A 15,337-nucleotide genomic window follows, 5' to 3' on the forward strand; every position below is an offset into this window, starting at 1 on the left:
TAGCTATGACCGATATTTGCAATAATGATATGTATGCTTCAATTAAAATGTTTTAATATTTTGATTATGATAGAAGAAATAAAAAATAACATATTTGTAATCACTGACCTTGAAATAGTCAAAAACAATACTCCATATTGCTTATATTTGAAATTTGTCATTTGTAATCATCTTGGAGTGGCCCTCAGATAGTTAGGACCACTAGTAAAGAATCAAATAACAAAAATATTGTCATATTCATATGTATAAAATCACATAAACCGACACTGCACCGGACTATGTTACTGATCACCATTTTATTTACTTATTTTTGATATTTTCTGAAAAGCAGTAACTTTGATCTCTCCTTTACCATAAAAGGATGAATTACTGGGGTCGGTTGATATGGCATGCAAAACTTTTAAGTCCCTCTGATCATTACTGCCTAAGATACCTACTGGTTTACTATTAATCGTAAGGGTGTCATTTCCTGCACAAAATATGATCCAAATGACCCTAAAACAAAGCATTTTCGGGTCTAAAACAAAAAGTGATAATTGCTGAATAAAACAATGATTTTCTAAGTAACTGTACTGTACATTGAATCATCTTTCAATTGTTGAATAATACCTTAGTTCCCTTTAGACAGGGGTCAGTGAAGTAATCGTTCCTTAATACTGGCAGCCCAAACTTTGCCGAAGTGCGGCTCAGCAGACGCGCTCTACTTTGAACCAATCAGAACGAGTACGGAAGCTCGCTGGCATCGGCGTGCAGCCCATTCGCGTTGCTCCGTGACGTGAAGCGCATTCTTCCAATGGCGAATTGAGAGTGAGAATGGAGCTTGACTGTGTCTGCAGCAAAGAAGACGGAACCCAGCGCTGTGATTATGAAGCAGTGACCAAATAGCCAGTGCGCTCCTTGATGGTTAAAGGGGTAACATGACGAGGACGGAATAAAGACGAAGGCAACGAATACGGAGGGACATGAAAGAGAGTTCCGCGCAGCCGGGAGGCGTTGGGATTTTGGAACCGGTATCGCCGTGAGAGACCCCGAGGGAGCCACTTCGGCAGAGGCGGGCGGATTGAAGGAGAGCCAGAAGGGGCTCTTTCTGCGGGAATGGCAGGACGTAGCCGGCGAGCCTGGTTCAGCGTGCTCTTGGGGCTAGTGGTGGGCTTCACGTTGGCTTCTAGACTCATCCTTCCCCGAGCCACCGATTTGAAGAAGATCGCCTACAAGCGCCGAGTCAATACGGGCTCCTGTGGAGCACTGGGGGGTCTTCGGAGGGACGTGTTGGGCTGGCCATCCCGGGACAGCCCGGTGCGGACCTCGGCCGAACCGCTACCCCGCTCGAGAAACTTTCTCTACGTCGGGGTTATGACGGCACAGAAGTATCTGGACAGCCGGGCTTTGGCGGCTTACCGGTAGGTGTACAGCTGAGTGCCGTTACTTCTTGGCGGCATACCGCTCACGCCGCTTACGATTTGATGCCAGCTGCTATTGTTTCAGGGGTCTGAAGGTTCGCGCTGCCAGCTAATCAGAATGCGACATATTAGCTTCGTTGTCGCCTCTCAGGAATAAATAGCTTTTTGAAGTATTACTCTTTTTTTGGCAAAAATAACGGCCTGTCTTATTTCAGGGCATTTATGACTACGAATGAGGAAGTTCGTATTTGATCACGTTTGGGATACAGTTTTACTTGGTAGAAAAGGCTTCTACGTGCAACTCAAGCAAATGTTAGATTTCCAATGTAAAAATTAAATATTTGACCCGTTCGGTGGTACTTTTTTATGGGGGAGGGATTCGGTTAGAATTGGGTATACTATCAGAAGAATTGAAAATTTCCAAGCACTGTTAATTTATTACTTTTATGAAAATGTGACACTCATCTGAAGTTTTCCTCAAAAAAAATTGAATTTGCGTGTTTCCATTAAGAAGCATCCTCCTTGGCACTAAGTAAATGCGACGCTTCCACTGACAACTTGATTTGCCGGTTTCACAGTGGTTGCATGTCACTGTATTTTTCTGTTAAAAGATTTATGGACAATAACGTAACAAATGAGACCAACTATTTTAAACAGCTGGAACACCATGGGAGGTCTGTTGGTGGCAGGTTCTAGCCATCCATTGTCTCAAAGACACCCGGGTTATTTCCCCCACCTCCTTTTTGTTCCCAGTTTACAATCTCGCCTGCTTCAGTTCCAAACTCCCAATACCGCCCCCCCCGCCGCTTGTTTCCATTTGCTTTGACCTTCTATTAAATAACTTTTTTGCTCCCCCGCACCACCCCTTTTTGCTAGGCAACTTTCATGTTGGCTTTCATAACACTTCTAGTTGTTGTCTTTTGATGATTTTCCTTTTCCTCCTTCTTACACTTTCAGGTGTGGGTCCCACATCAGCTAATTAACTTGACATCTTCTCAAGATCGTCTGATAAAAAAAAATATCTTTTCGTAGTGTCGGGCATTAAATGTGTTTTGTGACAAAGGTGTTATTTGAACAATGTCCTGCTTCTTTATTAAAACAGTTATGTGACCAACTGAAGACATCTTTCTCAGTAAATTCATATTAAAGTGTACACTATACAATACAGTTTAAAATATTTTTCAGTTCATAACCTTCAACAAGTGAGAAACAGTAGGCAGTTATATCTAAAACAAAGATAGGTGGTGGTGTCTAGTGCCACAATCTCAGAGCTCCAGACTAATGGTTTTAAATCTTGGACTGGTTACTATCTGTGTCCGTTTTATTTATTCTCCCCATGTCTGCTTGGGTTTTTCTCCTGCTAATCTGGTTTTACCCACATTTTAAATATGTTGAGTATAAGGCTGATTAGTGACTCTAAATTGGACCCATGTGGAAAATCTTGATAAGCGGTTGACCCAGTGTGAATGTATAGTGGTTGTTATGGGTGATTGAGTGTGCCAGCAACAGACTGGGGACCAACCCACACACACATATATGTATGGATTTCAGCTTTTAAAAAAGTAAAGCACACATAAAAGTGGCATGAAAAGGCATAAGGAGTAAATTAAGTTAGCTGATTTGTGTTTTCTATTAAATAAAAACAAGTTTATATATGTTATTGTTTATCATAGAGCCACAGATTGGTGATGTGTTGCTTGTTGGTTGGACAGTGCACTATTATTTGTATGCAATGTGCATATACAGTATACATGTGTTTATATGTAATATGTCAGCATTATTTGTATGTTGCTTTTATTCTGGTTTTAGTTGCACAATATAGGTGATTGTTAGGTTGACTTGTGACTATAAAAGTGGCCCAGTTTTAGTGTGTCCTTATGCTGACTGTTCCAAAGCTGGTTTCTGTCTTTGACCTGCTAGGATAGGCTCACATTTTCCCGGTTATATTTAATTGGACAATGTAGGTACAAGTTAGTGAATGGATGGAATCAGGTATGTATTTGTCATTAGCTTTCCATGGCCCTGTATGGGATTAAACACGATTGAGACTATTATGTTATGATTCATATAATTGAATTCGCTGGTTTAATAATGAATAAATATTTCCTGCTGTCCTGAAGAAGACCTTATAGTTAAAACCTAAGTTACAGCTGTTTTTAAAGTCGGTTGCTATCTGTGGCAAATTTATTCCTTCAGCTTCCATTGTTTTTACATTGCATATACAGTACCTATTTTTTCCTTTCTTTCCCTACACATACTTTAGCAGTGTGTATGTGTGTCTTACTGTATATACAGAGTGTATGTCTATTCACTGTATGTATGTGTATATATACATACATACACACACACACACAGTATGTCCAAATCTAATTATGCAGATCCAGATCATCCAGTCCCTGCATCATCATTTATGCAGGGACGATTCCAGTTTGGCACAAAGACAATTCTTCATGTTGTCAGTTCGCACACTTCTCGATGGTCCGGGATTTTTTGGATGATTTTCTATGTAATAAACTTAATAAGTTATAGCGTAATGAAAATTGCATAATTAGATCTGGACCACCCTATAGTAAATACATAAATACAGTCATATAATGTGTGTTGGCAAATGAAAGGAATGCATTTATACGTGTTATATGTACATTTCTGTCCTATGACAGGGAAAAATTTGTGACTATTAATGTTTAATGGATTTACAAATTTTATGTCTCTTAAAAGAATTGTTCACTTTTGGAGTGTTGTCTATTAGAAAGTGAGTCTGTGACTCTTTATAACATAAAATTGAATTCTTTAATCCTAGTAAAACTTGGTAGTGTATATTATAAATGCATTCCTTACTAAAGTTTAAAGTTTGGGGAAGGAGACTTTTTTCCCCCCAACACGATATGATTGTTCTTTTTCATTCCACTTTGTAAGTTGCTTAGTAAATGCAATATTTTCAAAGTGAAAGTCATTTGCTGGACACATCTGATTTTCCAGGTCTGTATTGTTTTAGTTTTCCTGTTGTCTGAAGGCACGCAATACCCACACAAAAGTTGTGACATTTATAAACTTGACTTTCTATGAAAAGCTGATATACATGTTCTGGTAGTTGGTCTGATTTGCTTCCTTAGTGATTGGTCTTAATGATGTGCTTGTTATGTTTTAGTGCTTGACTTATGAAGTTTAGGCTAGCACTTTCTGTGTCAAAGTAATATCTTTAATGTCATTGTGTACATGGAATATCAAGATATAAAATGAGAACACCTATTGCCTGTCTGTGCATTTAAAGGAGATGTCTAAATGGAATATCTTAATGGTTTGTATGTAAAATAGTTCATATAAGATGATTCACATTTTCTTAAGCCTTCAAGATCTGTGGGGTTACGATGTTAGTTTGTCTTCACAGCCTAAACAGTGTTGTCTTAATCTTACACTTATCTAAATGGAGTTTTTTGGAATGTGGGGAAAAAAACTAAAAAGTTGCAGACTGACCAAGAAAACTTGACTGAGTTAACAATACAGGGTAAATAAAACAAAATATTCTCAAACTCTCTAAATGAATTAAGGGCAGAATAGGGCGGATACAGCCTGTCTTGGCAGGAACCAACCCTTAATGGGGTGCCCAGCTATTCAGACTAATGCATGTGCCCAAGTTAAATGTGGGGACAAGTTAGCCAGTCTAACATGTAGTAGGAAAATCAGAGATTTAGCAAACTCTGCAGGTCAGGATTTGAAACCAGAACTCTATGCGTTTGTGGAGACAAACTGTCTGTAATAAAGATTTTGTCATGTATTAGATTATTAAGCACATCTTATATCTGGGAATGAACGTATATGCATTCTTATGCCTACTTCATTCAAATTAAGGTTACATCGGATATACCCAATAATGGCAGTATTGGTCATAAGGTGGGGAATATCTGAAACATCTAGATACTTTATTAATCCAAAGGGGAAATTCAAATACTCCAGCAACAGCATACTGATAAAGAACAATATTGAATTAAAGAGTGATGACAATGAAGGTATAACAGACAGACAATAACTTTGTATAATGTTAACATTTACCCCTATCCCGGGTGGAACTGAAGAGTCGCATAGTGTGGGGTCTCCTCAGTCTGTCAGTGGAGCAGGACAGTGATAGCAGTCTATCGCTGAAGCTGCTCCTCTGTCTGGAGATGATCCTGTTCAGTGGATGCAGTGGATTCTCCATTATTGACAGGAGCCGGCTCAGCGCCCGTATCTCTGCCACGGATCTGCCTACACAGGGCCAGTTTAGAGTCACTAGTTAAGCTTTGGAAAGAAAAACCCACTTGCATCAGGGGAGATCACACAAACTCCAACTGGTTAATGACCGAGGATCTGTGTGGCAACAACGCAAACCACTCCACCACTTTGTTGCAATTAATCATCCAAATTTTATTATAAAATTAATTAAACAATGGCAGTCTGTTTTTTGTTAAAGAAAGGAATAAAAGAAATAATTGGAAATTCAAAATAGTTTTAAGTGGTTGAGAGAACTGTGTTCACAAAGAAATGATTACAGTCCACTTTGGTGTGTAATGAAAAATCAGGTGTTTAAAGACTTGGGGGGTGGTGGGGATGAAATATTTTAAATAAGTAATGTTACAGTTGTCCATGTATTCTTCAGTATGAACAATGACTTAATAGGAGTCCTGTTCTGTTGACATGCCCAAGGATTACAGTTCAACCCCAGAGTCGCTAGGCCACATTTCCTGTGCCTGCCATGTCATGTAGTACTTGTTAAAGTGCTTTTTAAAGTCTTGTAAAGTTACTTTTGTTTATATTCTTCATGAAGTGTAGGCCCAGAGTGCATGCATATATTTACATCTGTACAGCAATAAAAATAAAATGTTAAACATTGAATACATGCATAAAATCATAGATTCTATTAAACAAATGGTAAAAAAGAGCAGTTTCTGTGATTAAGAAACAAAATTATGTATTTGTAAAGAAAACATATTTTCAAAGGCTGGGAGAGCATGCGTGCCATACAACACCCAAAGTTGCAAAACTTTCAGGAAGATTAACACCGACTCTTCATCCATTAAGTTTGCAACCTGCTCATCCAGTTCAGGGGGTTTGGCAGTCAGTGCTTCTCCTGGTTATATCTGATGTAAAGTGGGAACACCCTTGGTAGGGATGCCATTTCACCATAGTTCACACTCAGATGGGGCAAATTAGCAGTTGACAACACACCTTTGGGATGTAGGAGGAAAAAGCAAATTTTGGAGGAACAATTCACATAGATGTGATTTTACTGAAATATTTAAAGACAAACTAAATAAGAGCACTTAACTGGCAAACATACAGATTTTAGTTATCATAGTTTAATTAATGGTGGGGGGGTTAGTCATAGCAATATTTTCCATCTTGTCTTACTTTACTTATTTTCATCATTTTTCAGGGTAAGAGCACAGCAGCTTTGTCCTGTTTTTAGAGAGAACACTACTGTGGTTGCCTTACTCAGTTTCATACAGGTCATCTAATTGCTTTAAGGCAGGTGTCTTTTAATATGCGTAAATCCTCCTACTGCCTCCAGAACCCTCGGTGTGACTGACAGGTACTAATTAATGCTTTATTCGTCACCCTTATATTGACCTGTCAACATGGTCTTCCCTTAACAGGTGCAGCGAATCCTAAAACCACTGCAGCTGCCCAGGGCTGACATAACCATAACTCTTTAGTAGATAACCTGAATTAGGTTTATGAAATAAATGTACAGAACCATGATGCTAAAGTGGTTATTGTCACAGCCTTGCAGGTCCAGTCCTTGTGGAGTTTGCATATTTACTCTGAATCGGTGCAGATTTTATTTCCACATTCTACAGCTGAATTGGTGATTCTAAATTTGCCCCATATGAATAAACGTGTGAGTGTGTCTTGATAGACTTGCCTTCTACCGGGTGCCTAATGATGTTGCGGTGGCCTCTGCCTCACAAAGCCCTGCATTGTATAAGTGAATACCAATAATGTATGGATATGCAGAAACATTGTTGAATACTCTCACAAACGTCTGAGCAACTGTAAGATCTGGTACGTTGCTGTGAATAATGGTGTCAGCTAAGTGTACAACAATATTAAGTACTCTTGTCCAGATGTAAGGTGGCATTTTATTGTGAACTTGTTCCACTGGTAATCAGTGGCTTTTTAATAGCTATTTATATTAAATATTATTTATTTGCCTGATATAAACCTTACTTAATAAGCCTATATTTGACTCCACGCTGTGAATCACAAACAAACCTTTTCACAGTTTGCAAGACATTACAGCCAGTGGTGGGCAGATTCAGTCCTGGAGGGCCGCAGTGGCTGCAGGTTTTTGTTCCAACCCAATTGCTTAATAAGAAGCACTTATTGCTTAAGTAACACTTCTCCTTCACTTTAGTTGTCTCGCTCATTAAGATTTTGAACTCTTATTGATTATTTTAGTCTTAAACAGCTGTAGTCTTGGTTTTTAATTGCTCCTTATTAGCAATAAGATGCAAATGACAAAAGAAACCAGCATTTCTTCATTTAGCTGGTTTCCACTTACACCTGTGTGTATTTATCATGCACTATTGGGTTTAATTAAATACTTGGAAGGGAAGTGAAGAGAAAAAGGGAAGCACTCAGAATAACTTGTCTGTTTTAGACTTCAAATCATTTGGATGATATCCTTAGAAAGGAAAAAAAATCTAGAATGACTTTGCATGGCAGAGTTAAAGCACTAGCAAGCTATGAAATTAAATAATTGACAAGAATTGGTTTTTAATTAAGCAACTGGGTTGGAAGAAAAACCTGCAACCACTGCGGCCCTCCAGGACTAAATCTGCCCATCCATGCAATTACGCCATGTTACGATTTTCATCTTCAGAAAGATCTTTCTTTCTCCCCATATTGCATGAGAACTCTGACTAGCGTAATAATGTGAAACAACATCCTTAAGTAGGTTTCCCTTTAATTAAGATCTTACCTGGCAAACTAATTAACAAACCTGTCTGAGATTGATCCCAGTTATCTAAATGACAGGAGACACAAAACAGGCAATATTTGCATATATGTATGTGTTTTATATTGGTGCTAAGAATTAAAGTCACAAAAGGAAGCTGGGTAGATCTGTATTTTACATAGCAAACTGCAAAGAGCTGCTCACGTGACTTACTGAAAGTGAGGGTGGCTTTCCATCAGATGACATTCAGTCTTGTCGATTTTATCAAGTGACAGTTTACTTTTGAAATTTTAAAGTTTGTGTCACTGTGGTTAGTACAGAGAATGCTTAGGTAATTTCCAATGAAGTTAGAAGTAAGATAGCATTGGTAAAGCTGCTTATTCCAGTTCTGGGTCGTAGTTTCCAACAGCCTATTCCTAACAGCATTGTGTGCAAGGCAGGAACAAATACTGGATTGAGTCTCCATCAAATAGAAATGCCTGGCTTTAATTATAAATAATATGTTCGTGGTCACTGGACATACACAAATTCAGACCTGTTTGGGTAGCTATTGATATGAATGCAGTTACCTGGATTCACATCAAAATGATGCTATTTTGTTTACTTGTACCAGCATGGATCTGCGTACAGAGAAAGGATGAACCTTTACATGACTTGTATCTCAAGTGATCAATATTTAAAAGGCAATAGGCTTCTGGCCATAAGGAATGTTCGTTTAGCTTAAGTAATTGACTCAATGGGTAAGAGAAGGAACACAGAACTCGCTTGTTAAATGTTTTTTTTTGACATTCCCTATGTGCATTTTCTAAAATTTACATTCACACACACACACACACACACACAGAATTATTGAGTAATATTGTGTGGTTTTGACTTTGTGTTTAGTGTGTCGCAGATGGCCGGGATGCCTCTGTTGTGGAACGACTGGGGAAGAGAGACTTTATCTAGGGCATTCATTACCTACCACAGAGTGCTAGATGGCAACCCAGAGGATGCAGTAGTGCCTGGGACTCCCACAGTGCTCCATGGGAGTTGGAGTTTGGCGCAGCCCTGTTGGGTTCCTTGGGCACTGCCAAGGGGTGCTGCAGGTACGGTTGAACCTTTTGTGGCAGCATTTTTACCACACCCGGAAGTCTTGATGGAAGAAGGTCATCAAGTACCAGGAGCTCTTCTGGTGTTCTATATAAGGAGCTGCCTCACTCCAGTCCGGGAGCCAGAGTCAGGAGGAGGTGAACAAAGCTTTCTGGAGGAGGAGTGGATGGGTGCAAAGAGAGAGACAGAGAAGGAAGAAGGAAACAGAGAAGAGACACTTGGTAGTTATTGTAGTCAAAGCGAACTTTGTCATCTCAACCATATACAAGTATACAGATAGACACAGTTGTGAAGCTCAGGGTCTACAGTGTAACATGAAGTGCAAATAAAAAGTTAAAATTAAGATTTAAAATTCAAACACAAACAAGACAAGACATTGTACAAAGACAAGACAAAATAGCAATATTGACATGTAGTAAGCAATATGAACAGTGATGCAATGTATGGTATTTTGCAATCTAGATACATAAATATAGTCAATAAATATGTAATATAATAAATAAATAATAGATATAGATAATACAGAAATAACTAGTGTATGATAATAGTTGTTAAAGACATGTGTAAACAATGACAGGTCAGAATGTTTCACAGCAGAAGGATAACAAAGAATGTCAAGTGCAGTGTGCAAAATCCTTAAAGGTCAGTGTGAGATTTTCAGTTCTTGTACTTGTGTACGGTACTGTGCTGCTGTGGGGAGTAAGGAAAAGCGCTTCCCCATGTATAACAGAACTTGGGCTGTGTGGCAAAACTTTTGTCTGCATTTGTTTGTGTTGGGTTTGGGCAGCAGGAGTGTCCTCAGCAGGCCATAAGGGTTATGGATGAGTCGAAATCTGTCATGGCAGCTGTGGTGAGTACAATGGAAGGTTGCTAGACCACAAGCACACACTTAAATGGGCTATTTAAAGGTTCTAATCAATCGCACGGCACCTCTTTGGAATTTGCTATGAAACTGGAGCACTAAGGAAAACCCGTCTAACCGGCAGTGCAGTATAATGTGCTTTATTACAGTGAGAGCTACTTTGTGAAGGTCAAGCCAGTCAGAATGTTATATTTACTGTGAAACTGCTTTGAAAGAATAGTTTTATTGACCTCTTGTTTTAGTACACTTTCGTATTAATATTAATAGTCATTTGTAAGATGTCATTTTCTTACACCAGAGTTCAGTTACTCTTTAAAAAAGTATGTGTCTATTCCTGTTTTACAGCAGTTTGAGACAATTGGTCAACATCCGGATATAAGTACATTTTTGTGCAGGGCTTTCCTTAATCCAGCAGTCTAGTGCATTGTGAAGAAAAATGTGGCCTGACTAGTTCTGTACACTTACAAAAGAAAGATGGGCAGATCTGTGTTTTAGATAGCAATCTGTAAGGAGTTTGTGAGTTAACTTACTTTAAATGGAGGGCGTTTCATCAGTTGACCTTTTAGGGTTGTTGGATTTAATTAAGTGATGGTTTACTCTTGATTTTTTTTTTAAAGTGCTATCCTCATTATAGTTAGCACAGGGACATGGTGACATTTTGGTGGACAAGTCAGTGCCAGTTTTAGCATTTTTTGTACATCCAGTTCAAGTTTACTGTTGTGTACATAGAACGTTGAGATTCGTACTTGTGTGTCTGAACAACATACAACATGTTGCTAGTCCCCGCTATATTACCTTCAGGGCTGGCGCCACCATTAAGGCAAATTAGGCATTCGCCTATTGTGCAGATTATTTGGGGGGAGAGGAGAGGAGGGGAGGATTGCCCCAGCTATACAGGTTGGTGCACTAATAAGCTTGGCCTAGGGCACAAAATAGCCTAGCACCAGCACTGGGTAACTTAAATGGTATAATTCTTTTAAGGTTACCCTGAAACAGGCCCAAAATAAGTATACCAAAATTGAGAAATTTCTATTTTTAGGTTATACCTTAAATCCTTCTTCAGTCCCCCTTATTTGTGGGTTGAGGACCAGGGCTCAAAGCATTCACTTAGTTTACTGTACTTATATTCTGAGACTCTCTTAGAAGTGAGAAATGTCTGGTTTTAATTCTAAACCTGTAATTACAAGAAAGGAGAGCAACTTCCTTTTCACTTTCCTTACATTTGGATATGTATGCAGGCAAAGTATATTGTTACGGTCAATATTTCTACTTTGAGTTTCCAAAAGATTGAAACTTTTATGTCTCTAACTGCAATTTTACTAACTAATTTCTGTATATCAGACAGTCAGGCAATAACCTAGTCACTCAATTCATTTGTTAGTACTGTAAAATGTTAGTAGCCTATTGATTGTTCTCTACGGAGATAATGATTTTTGGGATAGGAGAAGTATTTTTCAACAATATAAAATCTTTCCATTTTATGCCACATAATAACTTTTTAACCTGCAATATTTTACTGTTAGCATCACAGTTTCATATGCGAACACTCATGTGCTTGACACCTTAGATATTTCTCACAGGTAGATAAGATAGATACTTTATTAATCCCAAGGGGAAATTCGCATAATCCAGCAGCAGCATACTGATACAAAAAACAATATTCAATTAAAGAGTAATAAAAATGCAGGTAAAAACAGACAATAACTTTGAATAATGTTAACTTTTACCCCCCGGGTGGAATTGAAGAGTCGCATAGTGTAGGGGAGAAACGATCTTCTCAGTCTATCAGTAGAGCAGGACAGTGACAGCAGTCTCTCACTGAAACTGCTCCTCTGCCTGGAGATGACACTGTTTAGTGGATGCAGTGGATTCTCCATGATTGACAGGAGCCTGCTCAGCGCCCGTCGCTCTGCTACAGATATCAAACTGTCCAGCTTCATTCCTACAATAGAGCCTGCCTTCCTCACAAGTTTGTCCAGGTGTGAGGTGTCCTTCTTCTTTATGCTGCCTCCCCAGCACACCACCGCGTAGAAGAGGGCGCTCACCACAACCATCTGATAGAACATCTGCAGCATCTTATTGCAGATGTTGAAGGACGCCAGCCTTTTTAGGAAGTATAGTCAGCTCTGACCTTTCTTACACAAAGCATCAGTATTGGCAGTCCAGTCCAATTTATCATCCAGCTGCACTCCCAGGTATTTATAGGTCTGTACCCTCTGCACAGTCACCTCTGATGATCACGGGGTCCATGAGGGGCCTGGGCCTCCTAAAATCCACCACCAGCTCCTTGGTCTTGCTGGTGTTCAGGTGTAAGTAGTTTGAGTCGCACCATTTAACAAAGTTCTTGATTAGGTTCCTATACTCCTCCTCCTGCCCATTCCTGATGCAGCCCACGATAGCAGTGTCGTCAGCGAACATTTACACATGGCAGGACTCCGAGTTATGTTGTATGTATGTATGTATGTTGGCTGAACAGGACCAGAGAAAGTACAGTCCCCTGCGGCGCTCCTGTGTTGCTGACCACAATGTCAGACCTGCAGTTCCCGAGACGTACATACTGAGGTCTGTCTGTAAGATAGTCCATGATCCATGCCACCAGGTATGAATCTACTCCCATCTCTGTCAGCTTGTCCCTAAGGAGCAGAGGTTGGATGGTGTTGAAGGCGCTAGAGAAGTCCAGAAACATAATTCTTACAGCACCACTGCCTCTGTCCATGTGGGAGAGGGATCGGTGTAGCATATAGATGATGGCATCCTCTGGTCGCACCTTCTCCTGGTATGCGAACTGCAGAGGGTCGAGGGCGCGGCGGACCTGTGGCCTCAGGTGGTGAAGCAGCAGACGTGATACCATTGGGACTGGGGTGATACAAGATGTTTTCCAAAGCCTCGGGATTCTCCCCTGTTCCAGGCTCAGGTTGAAGATGCGCTGTAGAGGACTCCCCAGCTCCAGCGCACCGACCTTCAGCAGTCGTGGCGATAATCCATCTGGACTCGTTGCTTTGCTGGCACGAAGTCTGCTCAGCTCTCTGCTCACCTGCGCTGCTGTAATTGTGGATGGGGATGTCTCTCATATGCTGGTATCAGCAGAAGGATGATTGGAGGATGCAGTACTCAGAGGTGAGAGTGGGTTAGGGTTGTCAAACCTGTTAAAGAAGTTGTTCATTTGGTTTGCTCTCTCTTGATGGTGGCACCCCGCTTTTAGCTGCAGCCAGTGATGATCTTCATCCTATCCCGCACTTCCTTCATGCTGTTATTCTGCAACTTCTGCTCCAGCTTTCTCCTGTACTGCTCCTTCACCACCCTGAGCTGGACTCGGAGTTCCTTCTGGACACACTTGAGCTCCTGCTGATCACCGCCTTTAAAAGCCCTTTTCTTCTGGTTCAAAAGGCCCTTGATGTCACTTGTAATCCATGGCTTGTTGTTAGCATAGCAGCATACTGTTCTTACTGGAACTACAATGTCCATACAGAAGTTGATGTAATCAGTAGTGCAGTCAACAACCTCTTCAATGTTCTCACTATGTGATCCCTGCAGGATATCCCACTCTGTAGTTCCAAAGCAGTCTCTCAGAGCCTGCTCTGCCTCAGGGGACCACTTCCTGAATGAGCATGTGGTTGTAGGTAGCACCCTTACTCTTGGTTTGTAGTGAGGCTGAAGCAGAACCAGGTTATGATCTGCTTTCCCAAGCGCAGGCAGAGGGGTGGCGCTGTATGCATCTTAATGTTTGCATAAAGTAGGTCAATAGTAGGAAGCAGCAAGTAGGTTGATTCACTTTTATGGAATATACTGAATATACTGAAAAATTTGTCAAAGAGGGAACACAAGGTATATGGAGAAAGTCCATTGAAAGCCCAGACTGTCAGTTTCCAGTCTCTCAAAATTTTGATGCCTTACAGACCTAGCATCCTGGGTTTAAATTCCATGCCCAGTTGCTCTCTGTGCTGAGATTATCTCGTGTCAAAGATGTGCATATTAGGTTAAGTGGAAATAATAAATTTGCCCTGTGAAAGATTTGTGATTTATCAAAGATTGGTACCTGCTGGGTAAGGCTTTGACTCCCTCTAACTAACACCAAGTTAAACAGGTTTGAGAACGTTATATTAGATTCAAGTAGCTAAAAATGACAACTCATAATTTGCCAAGCAGACAGAGAGAGCATTTTTGTTGCAGTGTATAAACCCAGTGTACACCTCTAAAAAGACATTTTTTTCTTCACTGTTCTTAGAAGTGGTAGATCTATCTATCTATCTATCTATCTATCTATCACATTTCTCTTGGATAAACAGTACAAGGACACACCATATACATTTTTTTCTGCAGAAGGCCGTATAATACCACAGTGTTTTTTTGATGCTGCCTCAATAGACTGGGTTCAAATCATTTGCTATGTGGGATTTACATGTTCTCCATACGTCTGCATGGACATTTCCTTGTTGTTACCACATCCCAACGATACACAGTTGAGGACTGAATACTTTAAATGCATTCAGTGCTTTCCGCTGTGCACTGACTTCCTGTTCAGATTTAGCTTTGGATCATGTCATCCTAAAAAGAACAAGGTGTATGCAGAAAATGTGTGAACAGATGGATTTCTTAAAGGTAAAAAAGAAATGGAAAGTGCCCATACATCTACTCTTCCAGCTCTGGAAAGCTAATTGCACAGTGGTTTATGTGGATGACTGCCAAGAGGTCTGTTTAACTCAAAGCTAGCCTGAGGCAAGCTATAAGTTAAACACATCAGTTATAGCGGTTTGTTCTTAGATTATCAGTAAGTGTTAAGTAAATGAAACCTTGTATGATTAGGTTATTGACTTGTTTGTCTTTACTGTGTGATTTGATATCATATCTATAATACATATCCAACCATATATCAGACTACCTGGAGAACAGATACTGAACTCTTGGAATTTTACTGGTTTGTTAAATTGTATTTATTTCATTTGTGTAAATGTGAGAGGGCTGCACAGTGACATAGTGGCTAATATTACTGCTTCACAGATTTAGGGTCCTGACTTCAAAAGCCATGCCTTGTCATTGTCAATGTGAAGT

The 15,337-nt window shown here is 39.9% G+C and overlaps 1 protein-coding gene across 1 annotated transcript in view; it reads left to right on the forward strand.

The window, feature by feature from the left end:
• Nucleotides 1-755: 755 nt before the first annotated feature.
• The window catches only part of chsy1 (chondroitin sulfate synthase 1), a 104,788-nt gene continuing 90,206 nt past the window's right edge, over nucleotides 756-15,337 (forward strand). Inside the window, exon 1 of the mRNA XM_039772699.1 lies at nucleotides 756-1,400. Coding sequence (XP_039628633.1) covers nucleotides 1,096-1,400 — 305 coding nt within the window. The 5' untranslated portion in view covers nucleotides 756-1,095. The remainder of the gene's footprint in view (nucleotides 1,401-15,337) is intronic.

The sequence above is a fragment of the Polypterus senegalus genome, chromosome 12 (genome assembly GCF_016835505.1).
Source record: "Polypterus senegalus isolate Bchr_013 chromosome 12, ASM1683550v1, whole genome shotgun sequence".
Classification (NCBI taxonomy): Eukaryota; Metazoa; Chordata; class Cladistia; order Polypteriformes; family Polypteridae; genus Polypterus; species Polypterus senegalus.